This window comes from Pongo abelii, chromosome 12 (genome assembly GCF_028885655.2).
Source record: "Pongo abelii isolate AG06213 chromosome 12, NHGRI_mPonAbe1-v2.0_pri, whole genome shotgun sequence".
Classification (NCBI taxonomy): Eukaryota; Metazoa; Chordata; class Mammalia; order Primates; family Hominidae; genus Pongo; species Pongo abelii.
This window is the reverse complement of record NC_071997.2, coordinates 26,086,195-26,109,501: the sequence shown is the minus strand read 5'-3', so window position 1 is coordinate 26,109,501 and position 23,307 is coordinate 26,086,195. Positions and strand designations below refer to the sequence as shown.

Sequence of the window (23,307 nt, the reverse complement as noted above, 5' to 3'; positions counted from 1 at the left end):
AGAGACTACTGGGAGTGGAGAGGAAGGAGATGATTGCAGTAATCCTGGCAAGAGATGGCAGTGGTTTGGCCTGGGAAAATAGCAGTGTGGGCGGTGAGAAGTGGTCAGGTTGTAGGTGCATTTCCCAAGTACAGACAGTGGGATGTGCGATGCAAGAGAACAGAGGCAAGGACTCCAGGTCTGTGCAACAGGCGGGATGGAGACGCCCTTTGCCTACCCTAGGCAAGACGCAGCTGGAGCAGGTCTGGGGAGGAAATCAGGAGTTTGCTTCTTATCCTGGGGCACTTCATGCAACACAGTAAACCTCTTGTCAAAGTGTGTCTTCCAGTTTGGGGTTTGGAAAACGTGGGCGTCAAGTGGCTCAAATCGGGGATAAAGGTTTGCATCTACTCAGAAAACGTTAGCTGCAGTCTTGACTGTTCATTTATTCATTCAATCATTTGTTCATTTGACAGATACTTACTAGACATGTACCATGTGCCAGGCACGGTGCTAGGTTCTGGGGACTTTGCAGTGAAAAAACTGCCCTCAGAGAGTTTACATTCCAGGGAGGGGAGAGGGGAATAGGTGATAAAAAGCAAGTAAATTGCAAAGGGGCCAAGCACTGTGGCTCACTCCTGTAATCCCAGCGCTTTGGGAGGCCAAGGTGGGTGGATCACTTGAGGTCAGGAGTTCGAGACCAGCCTGGCCAACATGGTGAAACCCTGTCTCTACTAAAAATACAAAAATTAGCTGGACGTGGTGGTGGCCGCCTGTAATCCCAGCTACTTGGGAGACTGAGGCAGGAGAATTGCTTGAGCCCGGGAGGTGGAGGTTGCAGAGAGCAGAGATTGTGCCACTGCACTCCAGCCTGGGGGACAGAGCAAGACTCTGTTTAGATACATAGATAGGCAGACAGATGGGAACTTGGGCAGGTGGGCCTCACTGAGAAGGTGGGCGTGGAGCAACGGCTGGAAGGAAGAGAGAGGCAGGTGCTGTCTAGTCAGAAGGCCCAGGCAGGGCACCAGCTCCAGGAAGCAGCAGGCAGGTCGTTGGGTCTTTGCAGACACTTAAGATCTTGGCTTGCTGTCCTAGGTGAGGAGGAAGCCAGGATTTGCACCCAGGAGCAACATGCTGTGTGGCCAGTTGTTTCTCTGGAAATCAGCCTCCACTACCTCTTTCCTGCCTCTGAGAAGGCTGGTGGAGGCCTGTCTTCCTGAGGGATCATTGCTTCTCGCCCTAGATGTCTGCCCTAAGCGGCTGTTTGCAGAGCCAGCTGCCAGCAGTGATGTTGGTGTAGGGAGAGTTCTGGTCTGGCCCATCCCCGCTGGTTCCCGCAAGGCCCAAACAAGCCCTTATCCTGGAGAGGAGTTTATGTGTGGGGGAGAGGCTGGCTGGAGCATCCAGAGATGGAAACAAAAGGGAATAAACAATCAGAAGGCACAACGGCACAGGCACATCGCAGGGGCAGCAGCTTGCTGCACTGAGCACAGCCAAGCTGTTTTCATGAGTGAGAGGAAAAACACAAGAGCAAGCACCACAAGAGTGCTGTCCTGTGCGCCCCTGCCCAGCCCCACCCAGGCCTCCCATAGCAGGGAGGGTCCTGGCTGGGCGAGGCCTGCCCGAAGGCCACGCTGGGGGTGTGGGCTGCAGAGCCTGACCCTGTGCTTGCACAGCTGTGAGCCCTGAGTGGGCAGAACTGTTCTGGAAACTATCTTGACTTGTGAAGCCTGAGCAAGGCGGCACAGCCATGGTTTGGGTGAAGCCCCAGATGGTGCCTCTCTTCACCCAGAACCTTCCTCTCCCCTCCCAAAAGGATCAGACACTAGGCTGAGAAGCCCTGGCTGCCTTCCAGAAGCTGAGGCCCTGGGCCTGACTCCTAGCCCCGAGCCCAGCTGCTCTTGTGGGCTGTCTCAGCCCATAACCGGCTGATGTGCTGAGCAGGTGGTAGGTGAGTCACCAGAGGAAGCCAGGTGTGCCAGCCAGGCTAGGCTCAAGAGGGGGGCTGGGCTGCGGGGCTCAAGCCCCTAGCCCATGGCTACCCTGCTTCTGTGCCATCTAAAGAGGTGGTGCTTCTGTGAACTACCCTGGCTCTGCTCCCGCTTACTCCCTGCCCTGCCCCCAGGGCTGCTGTGGCCTCACAGAGGCCAAGGGCTGGGAGCCTGCCTGCCTCTGCCCCGGCCAAGAGTTAGCTTCAGGGCAGCTGGGCAGTCCTTGCTGGGGCTGGGCCCAGGCTACCCGAATCAAGTGCATGCACTGGGCCAGAAGGAGCAGCTAACTGTAGACACCTGGACTTACGCAGGTCATGTTCTCTCCAGAGGGGTTCAGAGAGGTTGGGCAGTTTATTAAAAAACTAAATGGGGGCTGGGGCGGCTAATAGCTTAGGTGCCATAGTCAACCAAATGCAATGTGTGGGCCTTGTGGTGAATCTCCCTTCAAACAGACCAACTGTTGGAGGACATTTTAGAGACAGAGAAAACTGAACACAGGTGTTGGATGATGATAAGGAAGTCTTGGTGATTCTGTTAGGAAAGAAATGGTATTATGATTAGATTGGGGGAAAATTCTTATCTTTTCTGTAGAAGCTCTTTATGGGTAAAACATTACAATGTATTTGCTTCAAAATCCCCTGGAAGGAAAAGAGCAGGAAGCGGAGTGGAAGGCAGGGGCTGAAGACACAGGTCAGGCGGAATGAAGATGATGGTGGTCATTGCTCATGGTGATGGACTGTTGGGGACTTAGTCCATGGTCTCTCTTCATGGTGTTCCAAACCTCCACAGAGAAGAGTTAAACCAAAAGAGAGGGATGCAAGGGCGGGTGGGCCCACAGATGCACAGCGGCAGTGCAGGGTGGGTGGGGATGCGTGTGGGTGAGTGTGGGTGGGGGTCTATGGGGGGGATGACTGGGTGGGTGTGGGTGGGGGTCTGTGTGGGGGGATGAGTGGGTGGGGGTGTGTGTAGGGGGTCTGTGTATGTGGATGAGTGGGTGTGTGTGTGGGTGTGGGTGGGGATCTGTGGGTAGGGATGGGTGTGGGTGTGGGGTCTGTGGGGGGGTGAGTGGGTGTGTATGTAGGTCTGTGTATGTGGGTGAGTGGGTAGGTGGATGGGGGTGGGGGTGTGTGGGGGTCTGGGGGTATGAGTGGATATGTGTGGGGGGGTCTGTGTGTATGTGGATGGGTGGGTGAGTGGGTGGGTGTGGATGTGGGGTCTGTGGAGGGGGTGAGTAGGTGTGGATGTGGGTCTGTGTATACGTGGGTGAATGGGTGGGGGGTGGGAGGCCTGGGTATGTGTGGGTATGGGGAGGATGAGTGGGTGGGTGTCAGGTCTGTGGGGGGTGAGTGTGTGTGGGTCTGTGTGTGTGTGGGTGGGGCATGGGGGAGCTGGGTATGTTTGGGTACCCCTCCTCTCCTGGGAAGTATGTGTGATCCATTTTACAGATGAGAACACTCAGGATCTGAGAGGCCACAGTTCATAAGGTAGAGGTGGGTCTGGGTCTCAGAAGCCAGTGCTCTAACCCACTGCTACCAGCTGAGGTGTCCAGGCCGATTCCCCGGAGCACCCCGAGCTCTCGGCCACCACCCTCTGAGTGACAGCCTCCCTTCTCCTCCCCAGCTGTCCTCACTCAGCCGGCTCCTGGGCCTCATGAGGCCATCATCTCTCAGGCAATACCTGGGCTCTGTGCCCTTGCCACCCTGCCAGGAGCAACAGCCAAAGGCTAGTGCCGAGCTAGACCACAAGGTAAGTGAGCACCCAGCACCCGCCTGCCTCCACCACGGTGCCACCGCCACCACAGGTAGCAGGGAAAGGCAGGGCTGTCCACATTGCATGGCCTGCGGGTCCTTCCAGAACCCCAGGGCCATGCCAGGGCAGAGACCAACAGGCTGCCTCCCTGTGTTGAGCAGAGGTGCTCAGGATCTCACCTGTAATTAGTGCTGTTACCCGTGCCGCAGGCGCTGGGGACACCCTGTGCGCAGGCGTAGGGGCTGAATGTCCGCCTGTCCCTGCTTGTGTGCCTTTTGTTGATCTGGGGTTGTCAGTTAGTCTTACAGCATGGTTTAGGGAGGATGCAGGAGCTGGATGCCAGGGAGGGGATGGGAGCACATCAGGATAAGCGCAGGGTTGTCTAGACGTGCAGGGCATCCCTTCTGTAGGGAGAGCTGGGCCCAGCCTCCCTGTTCATTTTCACTATGGTTGTCACTGAGGCTGAGTCCTTGGCCTGTCCCCAGTTCTTCCTAATTGACTTTCCAGACATTGCCCAGCTTTCCTGAAAGCCAAGCTCTGGTGGGAGTCAGGAGCAACAAGGTGCCCCAGGGCCTGCAGGTTGTGGAGTTTGGTGGAACAGTGAGGCCTATGAGTCCCTGGGTGAATGTCAGAGCAGGGATGTGGTGGGTGTGAGGGCTGCAGAGTGGGCATCCCGGGCCCAGCTTCCCGGGGAGCAGGGCTTAAACCTCGATGCACTCTGCTGCCCCTGGGGACTCAGGGATGAAGAATGGAGATAGGGATCGTCATAATTGGGGAAGATGGTAATTCCAGAAACTCACTCGGAGGCTGGATGTTGATACAGAAGTCCAACCTTTGGGCATCACTCTGCAAATCAGATAAATGAATTAATTACTTAATGAACACAAATGAACCATTAAAGAGATATGCTAATCCCCAGGTGCACGATCCTCTTCTGGAACATGTGGGGAAGGTTGTCTTTCAGTTGTGCCTAATATTAGTGCATTTATGAGGCTGCTGCCTCCTAGGAGAGTGTGAGCTGTCTGCATGCCCCTTCTCTTGTGCCAAGTATTTCCCCAGAAACTGGAGCTGGTTATGGGCTGGTTATGGGGCCTCTAGAGAGGAGGTGGGGGTCAGCCCTGGGGTAGTCTGTCTGAACAGAACTCAAGGAGGCCTGGGCAGGGGGGCAAGGAACAAGAAGGCGAGTGGCGAGAGAGAGGAAAGAGGGCCACGTCTGGTCTGGCTGAGCGGAGATTGTGGCCTGCAGGCACCTTGGGGGCCAGTTCTGGGCCTCACCTAGCAGAAGGGTGGTTCCTGCCAGGCTCACTGTGGTTCAGAGGCTCTCCAGGCGGCAGAAGACATACTTTCAACAGCTGGGGAAGAGGGACAGTGAGCAGGCTGAGGATGCCTTTTCTTTGGAGGACTATTCTCACACACCTAAAGGAGGTTTGAAAGCCTCTCCCTGGCTGGCTGCCATATTGGAAATAACCTGTTTGGCCTGAAAACATGGAGGCACTGTGCAGCTCGGCAGATCCCCAAAGGGGTAGGGTGCACTGGTCCAGGGCAGTGGAGGGGCAGGCAAGGCCCAGGCAGCTCTCAGAAACCTTCACTGCAGCCCGAGACCACCTTAGACCACCTCTGCTGCGCTCCCCTACACCTCTGCCTCTGAGTGAGGGAGCCCCGGGCAGAGGAGGGTGCACGGGCACAGAAGTGTGAAACAGGCCCCTGGGCTGGGTTCTGTCCCCTGGGCTGGGCGCTGTTTTGACTGGGAGGGGCCAGGTGGGGCAGGTGACTGGGCTCCACTCCCACCCCAGCCAGCTGACTCCTCATTAGGCCTCAGCATGTTTCATCTTCAAAGAGGTTAGATGGGCCACTCACCAGCCAAAAACAACAGCGGCGGCATCCACCCTGTTTTATAAGGAGTGGTGGTCTGAGCCGTGGCTGAGCCTTTCATCCCCAGAGCTCAAAGTCTTTGCCTTTTCGTTTCCCTTCAGTGTCATGGGGAAACTGAGGCCAGAGTAAGGTTGACCTGAGGCGGCCCAGCCTGGAGGAAATGCCTACTTTCCCAGCATTGGGGCTGCTGAGCTGAGCCTTTGCCTTTTGACGCCTGCCCATCCCCCAGGCCCTCTCACTCCTGTCTGGGAGATTTCCTGCCCTGTGTGGCTGGGTCACAGCCCTCCTCCAGCCCTGCAAATAAACACTTCTGCCCAGCTCCTTCCCCACCTCCTCTTGCTGCCTCAGGCCTTGGCCCAGCCTCTCCCTCGGGTAAGAGGCTGGGAGAGCTGCTGTTGGTGTCCAGGGCACAACTTTCTCTCCTCACTGATCCCTTGGCAAGTAAAGTTGTCCCTTTGCTTGCCCCCGTCCAGCTAGACTGTGGGCACATCCAGTGTCTCTCAGCACTGCGTCCCACACTTGGCACTAGGTGAACGAATGAATCCAGTTTTAATTCCTTTGTCCTTCTCTGAACTCCCTTCTTCCATTCTGTTCTGGCATTCGCTATTCGCTCTCCTGCCTCCGTTCTGGAAACCTGCTGCCTCCTGTGCACCATCTGACCAGCCTCTGCATCGTGGTCGCCTTGTCTCTTAAGGTCTTTGTATCATTAAGGACACAAGAGCTTATAGCCTGGCCTTCTCCTGCAGGAGGCTCTGGACTAAAGAAGTGTTACCTGCATGTGGCAGAACCAATCCCAGCACATCGTTTGTAATTATAAGCTAGTGAGGTCCTGCCTGGGAAAGCACCAAGTACTTCAGCAAAGGAAGCCATGAGGTCCTGCTGCAGCTGTGCGTGGGGGTCAGGAACTGGAGAGAATCAGGAGCAGCATAGATGCCTGCACTGGCCTTGTGTCCTGGCTTTGACCACAGAGTCCTAGCTGAGCAGGCAGAGCTTATATGGACTATAAGAGCTTCTGTGGACTATCCCACTTAGTGAGCTGATAACATTTTTAGCATTTTGAAGAGCTTCTGGATAAAGAAAACAAAGCTGAGCCCCTTTTGGTTATCTATGGCCCTGTGCATGCCTGGTTTGAGCTGGGCTTTATTCCCAGAGAAGAGTAAACATCTGGTTTGGAGTGAAGCTTGGGGGTCTGGTACAGCCACGTGAGAGGCAGAGGGCTTATTTGGCTGATGGAGGTGGCAGAGGATGTTTTCCTGTAGGAGAGTTAACACAGAAGAGTTTAATACTTAGAGTTGGCCTCCAAGTGCTCCCTTTGGCCCATGGATACCAATTCGCCCCGATTGCCTTCCCAGGAAATCAAGGGAGACTGTCCTTTTGGCTGCAGGCAGAAAAACGTGGCATAACGACTCAGTTTGCCACTGTCTCTCCAAGCTACCACCTGAGCCCACCAACCCAGAACCAGGGTCTTCTTGGGGCAGTTTATTTCCTTGTAGCTGACTGGTATAAACCGTATCTGGCCAGATGTTGTCTGGTGTGTTCTGTCCAGCCGCAGGGCTCAGGGTCATGAAGGTCATTGCCTATTCACTCTTTTTTTTTTTTTTTTTTTTTTTTTTGAAACAGGGCCTGTCTCACTCTATTGCTCAGGCTGGAATGCAGTGGCGCCATCAAGGCTCACTGCAGCCTCGCCTTCTCAGGCTCAATAGATCCTCGCAACTCAACGTCCCAAGTAGCTGGGACAGGCACATGCTACCACACCAGGCTAATTTTTTATTTATTTATATTGCTTGCTTGATTGATTGATTGAGACGGAGTCTCGCTCTGTTGCCTAGGCTGGAGTGCAGTGACCGGATCTCGGCTCACTGCAACCTCCACCTCCCAGGTTCAAGCGATTCTCCTGCCTGAGACTCCCAAGTAGCTGGGATTACAGGTGCGTGCCACCATGCCTGGCTGATTTTTGTATTTTTAGTAGAGACGGGTTTTGCCATGTTGGCCAGACTGGTCTCAAACTCCTGACCTCAGGTGATCTGCCCACCTCAGCCTCCCAAAGTGCTAGGATTACAGGTGTGAGCCACCATGCCCGGCCAATTTTTTTTTTTTAATAAAGATGGGGTTTTGCCACGTTGCCCAGGCTGGTCTCAAACTCCTGAGCTCAAGCAATCCTCCCACTTCAGCCTCCCAAAGTGCTGGGATGACAGGCATGAGCCATCTCAACGGGCCCCAATTCACTTCCATCGAGATTATTGATATTTTGGCTGTGTCAAAACCTGCTATTGTATATTATACTCCTCGTTACCACACTTCCTTATCGTTTCTTGCTCTTCTTTTTTGCTCTACTGATGCTCTATTTTTTTTTTTGTATTTATTTATTTATTTGTTTGAGACAGAGTCTTGCTCTGTCACTCAGGCTGGAGTGCAATGGTGCGATCTTGGTTCACTGCAACCTCTGCCTCCCAGGTTCAAGCGATTCTCCCGCCTCAGCCTTCCAAGTAGCTGAGATTACAGGTGCCCACCATTATGCCCGGCTAATTTTTGTATTTTTGTAGAGATGGGGTTTCACCATGTTGGCCGGGCTGGTCTCAAACTCCTGACCTCAGGTGATCCACCTGCCTCGGCCTCCCACAGTGCTGGGATTACAGGTATGAACCACCGCACCAGGCCTACTGATGTTCTATTGATGAGGTTTTTTAATTCTGTTTTTCCCCTTAGGGATTTGGGAGGCATATAGTACCAGGATCTTTATGGTGGGATGGAAGTTTTTCTCCCGGTTGGTTAAATTTGGGGACTGTGAAGTTGTTAAGTATTTCCCATTGTATGGAAAGAAACTAAGGACCACAAGGGGGAAGGTCCCAGAGCTGGGGCAGAGTTGGGCACCAGAAGCCTGGTCCCCATCTCCCCAGCTGCCCCCTGGGCGTGTCCTCCTCCCAGCCAGAGGATGTCCCCAGTGGATAACAGCTAAGGGGCAGTCTGTGGGTTCTGCACCTGTGATGGTCCCTGCGGGGGCACCACCCAGACCAAGGCCCCCGACTGAGCGCAAGTGGCTCTCGTCAGCTTCCTTGAGGTGCACACCACTTAAGGTCCCCAGCTCATGCTCCTGAGGCCTGGGGATGTGTGGCTTGTTTATTGGAGAAGTGCATTTGTACAGAATGGAGTTGTTGGCGGGGAGGGGGGGTGTGCTGCAGGGATTGGGTGATGCTCTGGGATAAACTCAGCCCAGCTGTGCCAACTTCACTGGCTCATGCTCATTCTGAGTAGCTCTGCTCATGTTCTGCAGAGGGTGTGGCCTCTGCTGTGTGTTTGTGCATAAGTGCGTGCTGTGCACATCTCCTGTATATCCTTGTGGTGTGCCGCGTGTGTTGATAGAGTTGGCAAACAAGTTTTACTGCTTCGCTCCCGCTGCTGTAACTGCAGTTGTCCGTCCCTGTGCTGGGTGACCCTGCCAAGAGCCACCTTAATGGGAAGTTGTGGAGAAAGGCCTGGCTCTCACTGCAGGGCTGGGCAGGGAGGGGGCCACTGCCCTCTGGCAGCTGTGTGCTTGCCTCAGCCCTCTCTTGCTGGCATGCTCAACTCCAGCAATGGGACATGTGTTCCCCTGGGCACAGGCCACTTACCCTCTGTCCCCCTGCAAGGCAGGTGGAGCCTCTTTCCCCATTCTTCTCATGCTCTCTGCCTTCCCACCTGGAAGTGTCTGTCTCTTCCTTACTGCCCCACTGGGCTGGGGACCTTGGTCAGGCCAAGGTCAGGAGGGCTGGGAGGAAACCGACTGGTTTTGAGGAACAGAAAATGGATATTCAGAACTTGTGAGTTCCTCTCCTGTCTAATCTGTGGTTGGTTCTGTCTTACTTCCTCCAAAGTACAGAACATCAGACATCTTTAAAAATAAACCTCAAAGAAATGGCCTCTGGGAAGCTGAACCTCCAGGAGAGGGGGACCTCTACAGATCTGGGGACAGGCCAGTACTTCTGGGCATCCCAAAGCCAGGCAGGGCCCAGGCTCAGGCCAGCTTTGTTTGGGTCCCAGAAATTCTGGTTTCTTTGCAAGTGTACGAGCAGGCTTGAAGTGAGAGAGTTAAGCTGTGGAGGCAGGCTTGCATTCTTCAGCCAGCTTTTGCTCAGGGCCTTGGCAGCACCCAGGCCTGCTCCCTGCCCCACCCCACCCAGGCCCAGTCCTCCCAGAGACCCTTCGGGGCCTCTCTCCCTAGGCAAGTGACTCATCAGCTTCCAACCTAACACTCTACCTGGGTCTCCTCATCCTTTAACTCTTCCTGGACAACCCTGTGGATTATCTTCTTCTCATTCTGATTTAGGAAAATAGACTCTAGTGCCTGTCACATCGTATGAAACTGCAATCCAGAGCCTCCGCCAACTGGCCCGATGCATGGCTTCACTGCTGCACATCACACTGTGACATTTGAATCCAAGCAGTGATGCTCTCCCAGAAACGCTCTGTTCTCAACGCCGCGTCTTTGCTCCTGCTGTCCCTCTTTCCTGCGGAGCCCAGACTGTCTCTCCTGTCCTTGGATTGCTGCGGGCATGGCTCAGCCCGTGGCTTGTTTACATCTTGCTTCACATACTTGAACAGCTACCTTTTAGGGTCAATCCAGAGTCTTACCTCAGCCACAACCCCCATGGCTTCCCGTGAAATGCCTCACCCTGTCCAGGTACAGTGGCTCAAGCCTGTAATTTCAGCACTTTCAGAGGTTGAGGCAGGAGGATCATCTGAAGCTAGGTGTTCATAGACCACCCTGCACAACATAGCGAGACCTTATTTCTGCAAAAGGTTTTTTTTTTTTTTTTTTTTTTTTTTTGAGATGGAGTCTCGCTGTGTTGCTCAGGCTGGAGTGCAGTGGCGTGATCTTGGCTCACTGCAAGCTCCGCCTCCTGGATTCACGCCATTCTCCTGCCTCAACCTCCCGAGTAGCTGGGACTACAGGCGCCCACCACCACGCCTGGCTAATTTTTTTTGTATTTTTAGTAGAGACGGGGTTTCACCGTGTTAACCAGGATGGTCTCGATCTCCTGACCTCGTGATCCACCCGCCTCAGCCTCCCAAAGTGCTGGGATTACAGGCGTGAGCCACCGCGCCCAGCCAAAAGGTTTTTTTAAAAAATGAGCCAGGTGTGGTGTTAACAGGGCACGGTGGCACACGCCTATGGTCCTAGCTACTCGGGAGGATGGCTTGAGCCCAGAAGTTCAAGGCTGCAGTGTTTGAGGCTCCCAGCTGTGCACCGAAGACGGCCAAGCACAGTGGGGAAGGTCCCTTACACGCCATCCTCAGTCTGCAGGAACAGCTCCCAGGCCGACCACGGCCTTCTCAAGTGCTCTCTGCGCACCACCTTTTCTGTCCCTTCTTCCCTGTCTTTGCCTGGCCTTTTTAGTGATGGAAACACAAACAGAAATCCTGGAAAGCCCTGGGACAGTTCATCAGACTTAGAGGGACCCAAGGGCTAAACAGTGTCAGAAAACCTAAGTGTCACACCCTCCTCCTCCGGGCTCTGGCCCTTGGTGCCTTCTCAGGCAGGCTCTCCCCTCCTCCAGGCTCCACGGCCTTCCTTCAGCAGCCCTAGGCAAGTGACTCAGCTTCTAACCTAACACTCTACCTGGGTCTCCTCATCCTTTAACTCTTCCTGGACAAGAAAGAGCTTCGGCCCTTGAATCGTAACCAGAATGGCATCTCATTGGCTTGGTTTGGGCCAGGTGCCCATCTCTAAGCCAGACACATTGGCAAGCTAGCATACAGTGAATGGCCAGCCTAGGATACACGTCCACCCCTCGAGTCAGGGCTGGAGTCACCACCATGAACAGTTTGGTCTGAGTGTAGGGGACAGGAGGCTGGGGCACTCTTACAAAGGAAGGGAAAGGACAGGAGCCCTGGATGTTTGCAGCATCCCTGTGGTTCAGTCACGGGCAGTGGCCTTGTGCTCTGGTGTTGGTGGGAAGGATGAGGAGGGCAGTCCCAGGCTCTGGCCAGACGTGCCACCACCGCGGAGACAATTCAGTAAGTGAAAAAGCGAAAGACAAGAAGGGGAAGCCGTGGGGAAACCATTGCTCTGTCAGGTGGTTATGCAACGCCCTGGCTGGTGTCAGTGACCCCCTTCACTCTACATGCTCACACGCACACTGACACGTATGCACTGATGTATACGTGTACCGGCGTGAACTCTTACACATAGGCACCGAGAATCCTGTCCCTCTCTGGGCAGTCTGCAGAGCTAGGTTTTCTGGTCCAGATCTCCCTGGTGTCAAGGTCTCTGGTCCCAGCTGGAGGAGCAGGAAGACCCCGCCAATCCCTGCCTGTTACCTCCCTGACCCCAACCAGCAGGAAGCCAGAGAGGAAGGTGGACTGGGTGGGAACCCTCCGCCCTCCAGCAAGGAGTTGCCTCCGGTGCCTTGGCTCCTGCCGCCAGCCGGTGGATGGAGGAATGGGGAGATGCTCTGAGATAACCTCCCCACGGCAGGTCTGCAGGAATCTGGAGCTCTCAGCCTTCCATCTCTTTCCCTCCCCAGCCCCATGCGCCATGGCCTCCACATTCCCTCCCTGTCCTCAGTACCACGAGCAGGAGCCAGGGCTGTTCAGGGCCCAGGCCCCAGGCCCCAGCTAGGGATAGTACTTAAGAGATCCCCGCTGTGAAGGGTCTCAGATCTCTGAACTCACTCTCCGGGAAGCCGGAGGTGCAGGCGAGAGCTCCTGTTCTGAGGGCGTGGAGGGTGTGGGCACGCACTGGGCCCCAAGTCCTCTGCAGCCTGGAAAGAGACACCCACCTCTCTGCCCAGCAGGGCCCGAAAGCAAACTTCCATTCAGTGGCTATTCATTGCAGCAGAACCAGAAGTCCTGCCTATCCAGCTGCTGCCAGCCCGTCTCCCGTTAACCCTAAATGGGCCTCATCCGTGCTCTGTGTTGAGGGATCGTGTTTAGGTCACCCCCCACCCCATGCCCTAGCAGGTACTTTCATTGACAGAATTGGGTGTCTTGCCTGGCAGGCCCCACCAGTGACGTCTGCTCTCTGGCTAAGACGTCTGCTCTCTGGCCTCTTGGTCCTGTGTCTTCTGGGACCCTAGGTTAGGAAGAGGTCTTAGGTCACCCGCCTCATTTCCTAGTGGTCAGTCATATGTCTTCATTTCTTCCTCACTAGGACTTATGACCGGCGACCTGTCTTGGTCAGAGTCACTTCCCAAGTCAGCTTGCCTTTGGGAACAGAGCTTTCGATACCGCCCTCTGCTTCCTTCTTTAGTGTCTGCCAAAGCCAAGGGTCAAGGGGTGCAACCTTGGAGCAGAAGCTGCCTGGCCAAGGGGAAGAGGTTGTGGGGTTTGCTCATGGGGCAGGGAAGACATGGCAGCCTCGTCCTGGTGGCCAGTGCCACACTGCTGGGGCTCAGAAGGCATGTACCTAGAAAAATGCATCCCCTTTCGCCTGGTGTCCTATGGACACACCAGTCACCTAAGTTCTGGCTCCCACCCCAGACTGAGGCTCTTAGCCTGGGGCCTGAGTAGCCCTACCTCGGATTACTCATGATTCATCGTTGTTGTGCCCAACCTGTGTGGATACCTAGACCGTGCCCCGGGGGCCCAGGCTGCAAAGGGCATTCCTCCTCCACCCTGGGGGAGCAGCCTAAGCCTTGCCCTATCCTTCCAATAGGAGGCCCGTGGACCCTTGCTGTTTCCCAAGGGGGATGTCCACAGTGTGAATCCTCTTCAGAGACCCCACCACCATCCACGCACACCTGGGGAGCTTGTCCTGCTGAAGGCTGAGAGCCCAGACATCTGCTCTTGGGCCAGACCTGCCCTTCCTGGACACAGGGTCATGCACATCAGGGACCCTCCCACGCCGCAGCTTCCATGTCTGCTGAAGGGGGGTTCCCAGGCCCTCTCTGCGTGCCCTACTGGATCAGGATGCTGTGAAGTGGTACTATATAGGTTTAAATTGCACAAAAAAGGGAAAAAAAAGATTGTGGCCCATCCCCAGCCTTGGGTCTGAAAGGTCTTAGGGTAGACCAGTGCAGCTTCAGCCTTTCCCAGACTCCGTTAGCTCTAGAGTCGATCTTCAGTCCGTGTGCTTACACCTAAGTCTTGAGAGGACCCGTGTGTGGCAATGATGACACCTAAGGCAGAATGCTTCTCCTGGGCTGGGCTGGACCTCTAGGCTCTCGAGATTGGGCTGAGAGTAGCCCAGTCAGGCTAGGGCTGTGAGCATGGAAAGGAGAAAGCAAGGGGATCCCCCTGGCTCCTGGTACCCCAGGCCAGAATCCCAGCGCCAGCAGACATTAGGGCCAGCTTCCTGAGTGAGAGGCAGGGACGCCTGGGGGTGAGCCCCTGGGCCCCAGCAGCCTGGCTGGGAGAGCCGTGCCCTTTGGGTCCATCTTTGTCCTTCCCAGCAGGTGTTCCTGGGTCAGCCTTGGTTCTCCCCACAACACACACACAGTAGCTGCCCCAGAGCCTGGCTGGACCTGCTCCCGCAGGGTCCTCCTGCCAGAAACAGGTCTGCCTTCCCCACCTGGTCTGGCAGCCTCCAGGAGAGAGCTGGATTTGAAGACTTGCCCAGGGTTAAGACTGGATTCTTGGTCATGACCTGATGGGGGAGAAAGGTTATATGTTCTGGCCAGAGCGAGTGGCTTCCTGGGAGAGCCTCTCCGTCCTCCTTTCCTGCCCCACTTCAGCATAAATAGCCCAGGCCACAGCCCGCTCCCTTGGCGTTGGCTAGAGGGGAATTTTCTAAAGGATGAAGTTCCTGGGAAATGTCCACCCTTTTTCCCTTTTGTCTATGACAAAAGCGCTGCTAATGGCTCCTAGTTGACTTGGGAGTCTTGGCTGGGGGAGCCTGGGGTCAGAACTAGCTGGACCAGAACATGGAGATGCTGACCTCCCTTCCTCTGGTGACAGTCCCAGTCTGCTGTCTGCTGTCACTCAGCCTTGTCATTCCTTCCCCAGGGGGAGGGCACGGCCCCCTTGAAGGCTCTAGAGCCAGGAGTGAGGCATTCCTGCGTGGAACTTCTGAGAAGAGCCAGCCCACCAGACTCTGGGGAAAGACCCAGAAAACGGGAGCTCAGCCCTTGCTGGCAGCGGCGGCAGGGATGGGCCAGGCTTTTCTCGTCAGTATTGGGTCCGGGCATGCCCTCAGACTCTGCCTTTCCCCATGATGTTGACTGAGGTTTCCGGGGTCCCATTTCCCATTAGGGCTTCCCAGCCTGACTAACGTGCTATGGGGCAGGAGCTGGGTCCCATCTTCAGACAAGGTCCTGAGGCCTGGACGAGTGTAGCCCCCCAGCACCCAAGGAGGGCTAACCCTGAGGCCACAATGACATCCCCACCGCACCAAGCAGTTCTAAGAGACCTGGAAGGGCCTCCCTCTGGCGTATAGAAGGGCCACCTTGTGCTCCCAAAGGGAGAGGAAGCAGGTAAGGCAGGGAGTGCAGCCTTGGCTCAGCCTCTCTCTCCTGCCTCGTGGAAGGGAAGATGAACCGTGCCTCTGTAGTGCCAGCCAGGACAGGAGCAGGCTTGCTAAGTTCAGGAATTGGTCACGCTGCGAAGGAAGCAGGAAGCGCAGCTCTCACACCTGGCCCTTTTTGTCTTGCTGGGAAGGGCCCCCTCACTGGCCCACCCCTGCCTGCCCTGCACCCCTCCCGTGCCTGCCGCTGCCAGGTTGGAGGGAAGGGGAGCTCGGAGCCAGCAGTGCATCACCAGCAAGCCAGCTGGGCTGGGCGACTCGGGTGTCCACAGCCGCTGGCAGTTTAGATGGGGAGACTCAGGGTCTGCCTGCTCCTGGCTACAGAGTCCCGTTTCCACTGAGGTTTTGTTCCTCTGACCTTCACACAGAGAGAGGGATCTGGTGGGAGGGTGGGGACACCTTGCTTGTTGTCTGGACAGGATCAGACTCTCTTTTACCTCTTTGCACCTCTGAGACTAAGAGTCCTGGGGAAATGCAGGCAGGAGATGGAAGTGTGGGTGTTTCCTATGACAATAATGAAGGCTTCTTATCAAAATCCCTACTAGGAACCCAGCTTCAGCCAAGCCCCCGGAGATGTTCCAAGGGCATCTGCACAGCCACCAATCTCCTTAAATTTGGTCAACATCTTCCTTGTAGGAAGCACCTCAAATGCAAGGAAGACATGCACCCAGCCACCCAGCCTCCAGGCAGTGGCAGGTTTAGTTTTTTCCCTTTGGGAAAAACAGCTTATAAAATTTGGTTAACAGGGCTTTTCTCTAGGACTGCCATTTCCTACTCACTATCCACCCAAACACTCGGAATAGTTTTTCTGGGATTCCCCTCCCCCCTCCCTGCCCCCTGCAGATTCAATTATGGGAATCAGCATAAGAAACAAGTTGTGAAACCAGTAACTCTCCACTGCCTGGGGTAAGTCCACTGACAGATTTTTCCTCCCTGATATTCGTCCAGGGCATTCCTCAGATCTCAGACCCTCCCCACGACTCCTTCTAGGAGGGGAAGTTCTGCAGCCGGGCCTCCTCCAGACAAAGAGACTCCCCTGAGAGCCCATGGGTGGAGCGGGCCGGTGAGCTGCACCATCAGCGCCTGGGAGTGAAAGGTCTGAGAGGGACAGGCCCCCTTTCACCCCTCCCAGTCCCACACATTCTCCCTCGCAGAAAGCCCAGGGTGCCTTCCCCAGCCATCCTCAGTGATGGCCCTGATAACCCTTGGATGTTTTCTTCGGCATCCCCTGCCACCTCTCATCATTAGATTGTCCTCTCAAAGAGGGGCCTCAGCTTCTTCCTTTTTTTTTTTTTTTTTTTGAGAACAGCTCTTGCTCTGTTGCCCCCGGCTGGAGTGCAGTGGCACAGTTACAGCTCACTACAGCCTCAACCTCCCAGGCTCAAGTGATATGCCTGCCTCAGCCTCCCAAGTAGCTGGGACTCCAGGTGACCATGCTGGATAACCTTTTGGTTTTGTTTTCTGTAGAGTCAGGGTCTCACTATGTTGCCCAGGCTGGTCTCAAACTCCTGAGCCACAGCCTCCCAGAATGCTAGGATTACAGGCGTGAACCACCTCGCCCAGCCTGGGTCTTGGCTGCTTTTCACGGCCAAGTCCCGCTCCCATGCCTCACACCCACCCCAAATCCAGTTAGGTTCAGCCAATTACCGTTGGCAGTATCTTGTTAAAAAAATGTTTTAAACCAACTCTCATTGTATTCTCCTTGTATGAGTACACGCATTGTAGAGAAATAATCTTAAAAAAAGAAAAAGGAAAGGTAAGGATACCCTGTAATCCTTTCTCCCAGAGAGAGCTCATTTTCCTGCTACCTAGTACATTCCAGCACACCAGTGTGGCCACATTCTATCACCTGCCTCCCCCAGGCACCCCCAGCCTGTTCCCACAACTCTGCCCCCCAGGTTGTCCCCACTCCCTTGCACCTGTACTGGCCTCTGTTTCCGGAACCGCCCTCAGGGTCTGTGGCTTCTGTTTCTGGAACCGCCCTCAGGGTCTGTCATCAGCCCTCCTCTGCCTGCACAGGGCCATCTTTGCCTCAAATCCTACTGTTCCTTTGAGGCCCACTTTAGCTTAGTCACTTCCTGAAGCCTCTAAGTTTTACTCCCCCATCTCCCAAAAAACCCTGGAAGGGCCCTTTCTCCTTTTGGTCTGTGCAGAAGCAGAGGTATGTTATTTCCTGACCAAATGGTTGCCCTCCTGAAGTGTCTTTCTCCCTCTAATGTCTGAGTTTGTCTCATGTCGCCGTGTCTCAGTCAAGGTATAGTGTCTGGCACGCAGGCCCAAACTTGCTTTATGACAAGGGGGCAGTGAGCTGTTGTAAGACTGCAAAGGCTGGACAGGGTCGCAAAGGCAAGGCCAGGTTGAAGGGAAGAGGAGCTCAGGGAGCCAGCAGTGCATCGCCAACAGGCCAGCTGGGCCGGGCAACTCAGGCGTCCACAGGCCGCTGCAGGGACCCAGCAGGCAGAGGGAGCTGGGCTTCAGAGAGGTTGGGTCTTCCCCACCCCAGGGCAGCTCTTCTGGAGGCACGCCTCGGTTTCCCCCACTGTGTCTTCTCTGCCTGCCGTGTGCAAGGCCACCTGGTCAGCCTGTGGAGTCAGACCACCCGTGGGCCTTAGCCGTTGTGTTGAAGAACAGGCTGGGTCCCAGGCAGGGTGGGTGCTGCTGGTGGGAGCCCCAGGTGGCCTTCGACCTCAGGATTTTGCACTGTGGTATTTGGGTTTAAGAAGTCAGTTGATGGTACCAAATCTGATGTCCTCAGAAGTGGTCTGGCTTCTGTCCTGAGGAGACTCCTGGGCCTGTGCAAAGAAGCTGCAGCCATTGCTGGGGCACTGCCTGGCGCCCTGGGAGGGCTGGGTAATAAGGGTAGGGGAAGCTGGGGCACAGGGGCCGTGGGCTGGTTCTGAGCTCCAGCCCATTGTCACCTGCCGGCATTTCTAGAGCCCGCCTCTCCCACCCCTGCTCGTCCTCAGGGCTGGTCATCTGCCACCTCCTGATCCTAGACATTAAGAGAGAGCCTAGAGGACAAGGCAGCAGGGGCCTCTGAGTGGAGGGGCGCACCTGCGGGCAGCAGTTGGGAATCCAGGGCAGGCTGCATCTCTTCTGGAGCCTCACACCCTGGGATGCTCCCCATGGCTCGGTTTCTCTAAACAGCAAGCACGTATCCCATAAGTGAATGAGTACCAAAAGTCCAGGGGTGCCTCAAGATCAAATTGTTCTCGGGCCAGATGGAGCAGGCCTGCGTCCTGTTTTCACTGCTGAGAGTGTGCAGTTGGCAGGAATGAGGATGGAGGTGAGGTGTGCAGACGCTCAGCCAAAACCATCGGCTCCCATCTCTCCATCTGCCTCCTCGGGTCAGCAAGGCGACTGTCCAGGCAGGCCGCACCCGTGTCGGTATCCCAGGGAACAGAGACTGCAGAGATCAGAGTAGATAGGCCCCTCTCCCCAGAAGGTGTGTTCTGCTGCTCCAGCACAAGGCTGGGGGGACAGTGTGTGTTTCTGGATGGCTGACTCCTTTTTCTAGAGGAAGGGAGGTTGGCCCTTCATCAGAGGGCAGGCTGGGAGTGCCTGCTAGGGAGTCACAGCTCCAAGTGAGTGCCGGCCCAGAGCCTCGCTCACCCAGGTCCCCTTGAAGATGCTTCTCTGGAAACTGTTGCTGAAATCCTAGGGGTGACTGAGCCCCTGCCCTGGCCTGCCAAGCCTGAGAGTGGGGAGTGTGCAGGTGGAGAGCACACCATGCTACCCTGGGTGGAGTTAAAGAAGCAGCTCTCCCTGTGCTCTCCCTCCAGGCCTGCTACCTGTGCCACAGCCTGCTGATGCTGGCTGGGGTGGTTGTCAGCTGCCAGGACATCACTCCAGACCAGTGGGTGAGTCTCCCAAGGGGCAGGGCTGGGGTGGGGGTGCCCACCCCAAGCAGCATGGGGTTGGCTGGGATGGCGCCCAGCCCACTGTTAGGAACTGCAGAGAGTGGGAGGCTGAGAGGGAAGCCAGCCTGGGAGAGCCAGGGCCTCTTCCTCCCCAGTGTCCCACCAGCTGAGCCATTCCCAAGGGACACTGACCCGAGCCCCAGCAGTTGTGCTGGCACCGTCCTCCTTTTCCTGCTCAACTTCTGAACAGTCACTCAAATGTGCCCCTTGCTATCTCTGAATTTGTTCTGCTCCTGCCCGGCTTTGGATGTGCCTGGCTCGTGCTACACCCACTTCTTGGCCTCCCTCCGCCTCCACAGGGCGAGCTGCAGCTGCTGTGCATGCAGTTGGACCGCCACATCAACACGCAGATCCGGGAGAGCCCCCAGGCCATGCACCACACCATGCTCAAGGACCTGGCTACCCAGACCTACATCCGTTGGCAGGAGCTGCTGACCCACTGCCAGCCCCAGGTGGTGCCCCCTCCAGCCCCCAGACCTGGGAGGGGCGGGAAGTGGTCAGGCAGGGCTGGCCAGAGCCACCAGCACATCCACCCCCGCTACAGCTGCTGAGCTCCTGGCAGGGACATGGGTGGAGTGGGCATGTGGGGGAAGGGTGGGGACGCCTTGAGGGGCCTTCATCATTCTTATCAAGAATCCAGTGCCAAAGGCTGGGCGTGGTAGCTCATGCCTGTAACCCCAGCACTTTGGGAGACCGAGGCGGGCGGATCACAAGGTCAGACCAGCCTGGCCAACATGGTGAAACCCGTCTCTACCAAAGATAAAAAAGATTAGCCAGGCGCGGTGGCGTGCGCCTGTAATCCCAGCTACTCTGGAGGCTGAGGCAGGAGAATCGCTTGAACCCAGGAGGCGGAGGTTGCAGTGAGCCCAGATCGTGCCATTGCACCCCAGCCTGGGCGACAGGGCGAGACTCCATCTCAAAAAAAAAAAAAAAAAAAAAAAAAATCCAGTGCCCAGGGTGGGTGCGGAGGGAAGGGGACACAGAGAAGCGCAGTCCTCAGGAAATGCAAAGAAAAGTCGCCCTGGAGAGGGAAAAGTCTGGACCCAGAGTGCCAGTCTCTCATGAGCAGTGCCAGGAAGGGGCCCCAGCTGTTCACCTTCTGCCCACTTGTGCTGTGGGCCTGAGGCTGGCCTCCTGCTGTGTTAGGAGGAAGGCTCCCAGGCTGCCCTGGTCTTCTCCACTACACCCCCTACCCCCGCCGAGTTTTCTCGGAGCCTGTAGGTGTGATATTCACAGCTAGTGTTTCTTGAATGAAGATCCGTTTCTCAAGAACCCACACAACCCCCATGAGGCAGGTGTTGTCAGGAGCCCATTTTACAGATGAGCAGACTAACCAGAGGCCGTGAGAGGCTCAGTGGCTTGCCCCTCATCACGCAGGCAGCTTATGTGAATGTCAGAATCAGGGCATGAGCCAGCCTGATTCCCAAGCCTCCGACCTAACCAACTTCAGCCGCTGTGCTGGTGCCCTCCCTTCCGGCCCCATCTCTCCAACAAGCAGCACCCTGCTGGGCTGGCTCGGGGTCTCCTCCCTTCCTGAGCCCCCAGTCTTCTATGGAGGGGCACAGGACCTGGTGAGGACCACCCCCCACCCCACCACCAGTGCCCCTCCTCTCCTAGCCTGCCTCTTGACTCCTCTTTTGTCCTTCCCCCATAACCTCTGACTTAGGTCTGACACACTGGCCACAGGCTGTGGTTTGGGTCTCAGATTTCGCCAAGTCTCTGAGAAGGCTGGAGAACAAACCTCACCCTCACTCCCCAAGGAACTAGATAGAGCTCACCAGCCTCTGGTGGGAGCAGTGTGCTTGTCACGAGAAGAAGGAAAAGTGATTCGGGGCCTGGTAGAGGGGCCCTGGCAGACCACTTATACAGTCACGTAGCCTGATGACCGCTGTGTCCTCGCCAGTACTGTGAACCCAGGCATCCTGCTCGCTCGGCCCCTGGCATGAGCCTGCGATGGGTGCTGAATGGACACCGCCAGCCCGGGGAGCTGCAGGGCAGTGGGCAGCACCTGGGCCCAGGCCCTCACAGCCTGCTTTTCTCCTCTCCGCAGGCCCAGTATTTCAGCCCCTGGAAAGACATCTAAAGGAACAGGTTCAGGGCAGCCCAGGGCTCCTGGCTCCAGCAGGAAGTGAACAGGCTCAGGGAACTGGAGGAAGCGAAGCATCAAGGCCAGAGGAGGCCACATGCTGACCAGCCTGATGAGGCAAGAGCCTGCCTCTGCCACCACCCCGATCCCCTCTCCTCTCAGCAAGGGATGGGCCTCTCTGCCTCGCCCACCCCTCAGCCCTCCTCCCAGCCATCTCCTCTTCCCTAAGGCCTCTGTCTCCATAGCTCTGATTTCCCTGGGCCTCAGTCCTCCCCACCCTCCTTCCTCTCTGTCCCTGTCACTAATGTGAGGTTTCTTTGTGCACATTAAAGTCTTCTTTCAGCATCAGTGGTTTAGAACACTTCCTTCAGTCCCTGTCCCGAGGGCTCATGCCAGCGTCCAGTCTCCTGATGCCTCTGCCTGTGTTTCGCTGGGTTCTCAGCTGGACAGTTACAGCACTGGGGCCCAGGCCCAGGCCCCGCCTGTAGCAGAGGGCTGTCTGCAAGTCCCCGGGGAGGGGCAGTGCTCCCTGCAGCCCACTGTGGCCCAAGAGCTGTCAGAAACCCAGGAATGGGACGTTTGTTTGGACTCAGTCTGGGACCACTCCCCATTCCCCGCCCCTGCTGAGGAGGACGCACAGAGTGAGATGTGGATCAGGGCTGTAATTACACTTAATTCCATTTAGTGCTGAGCTCTGAAATCAACTCCCCAGCCTCAGGAGTGGGGGCAGTTCAGAAGACACTTCCAGACGCTGCTTTTGGTTTTCCTCTGACTTGCCCCAGATGAGTTCATGGGACCTGATCCCTAATAGGGTCCTAGGTATCTTTGAGCTGAACCCCTTGAGAAGTGAGTGGTCCCTTTGTGCTCCAGGAGATCTACTTTGCCCATTCCTCCAACCTTAGTTGGAATCCACGTTTAGTCCCTGGCCCCTCCTGACCCTTCCTGGGTTTGGATGGGGTTTTGCAGGTGACACAAGAGGTAGCTAAGCAGTGGCAGAGGATTGCCCCTGCCACACTGGACTGTGCCCACTCCTCAACTCAACCCTGGCTGTCTGCTAATTCTCCCATGGTGGCTGTGTACAGCTCTTCTGCTTTTATGTACCCCTCCCTCTCTTTGGCTTTCATGCACAGGGATAGGGTGGGTGGGCTAACTAGGAGAGAGACTCCCCCAAAATAAAGGACTTTCAGGCTAAGTGGCTCAACATGCAGACTCAAAGTGGAGCTCACTAGTTCCTGGGGCTGTTTCAGACACAGCTGCCTCCCTCACTGCGTCCCCAGAATGCTAGGAGCTGGGGGCATCTATTATTCAGGGGCACGGGCACACGCACAGCACAGTGCTGGATACCACACAGGACGCCTTTCTGCGTAGCAGCCTTTGCCGAATGAGAGGTGGAAGAAACCCTCGGCCAGGGTGACTTAGATGCCAGGCAACCTCCGTGAGAGTTCAAGTTTCTGTTCCTGGCTGCGTCACATGCCCCCATGGCCTGGGCACCCCCGAAGCCCCGGCAGCATCAGGTCAACCTCAGATTCTCCAGTGAGCGAGCAGGGACTATGGTGAGCCAGCCTCCTTCACCTGCCCTCGGGCTGCCCTGCTCCAACACTGCATGCACTGACAGTTCGTCTGTAGCTCTTCATTTTTCTCTGGAAACCTGGAAATCACCTTTGAAATTTCCCTTCTTTGTTCTTACTGCCAAGGGCAAAGAGGAAGTAGGGAGGCCTGAGAAGCTAAACGGGGGAGTTTCCAGTTCTCGAAGGTGGCCCTACCTGGCTCTGAGAAGGAGCTGAGCTGTCCATCAGCGTCGATAACTGGAGCCTTCCTCCCCAGTCCTGGCTCTTGTCCACTGTCCCCTCCTCTACTGCTCCCCAAACATACCCATCCCCAAGAGAGAAATAGATACCAAGGGGAGAGGAGGTGTCGGTGACGACTCAGTCCCTCCAGAGACCTGGCTGTAACCCGAGCAGAGGTGTGCACTGTGAGGTCGCCCAAGGGAGTACGCTGTCCCCTGGGGTGTGTAATGGGCCCTCTTTGGGACTGGCTGGGAGCTGACCAGATCTAAAACTAGTCTGGGATCGGTTAGAGACTCAGCCTCCCCAAGGTCCAGATTTTCACAGTGGTGCTGGCAATGTGACCACTTGCCCTCCAGATCTTTGACTTTTCCAGATCCCTAAGCCCTTGGAAAAAGGCTGGGTGATATCTTGATAGGAGCCACTGGAAAATCCGCATCCGGGGCTGTGATGACGGATGTTTTCCTGCTTCCTTTTGGTACTGGTG

The 23,307-nt window shown here is 56.0% G+C and overlaps 1 protein-coding gene across 1 annotated transcript in view; it reads left to right on the top strand.

The window, feature by feature from the left end:
- The window catches only part of FAM178B (family with sequence similarity 178 member B), a 106,093-nt gene extending 84,709 nt beyond the window's left edge, over positions 1 to 21,384 (top strand). Inside the window, exons 14-17 of the mRNA XM_009235643.3 lie at positions 3,591 to 3,716; positions 18,813 to 18,890; positions 19,250 to 19,402; positions 21,001 to 21,384. Of these exons, the coding sequence (XP_009233918.2) occupies positions 3,591 to 3,716; positions 18,813 to 18,890; positions 19,250 to 19,402; positions 21,001 to 21,033 (390 nt within the window). The 3' untranslated portion in view covers positions 21,034 to 21,384. The remainder of the gene's footprint in view (positions 1 to 3,590; positions 3,717 to 18,812; positions 18,891 to 19,249; positions 19,403 to 21,000) is intronic.
- The last annotated feature ends 1,923 nt before the right edge of the window (positions 21,385 to 23,307 follow it).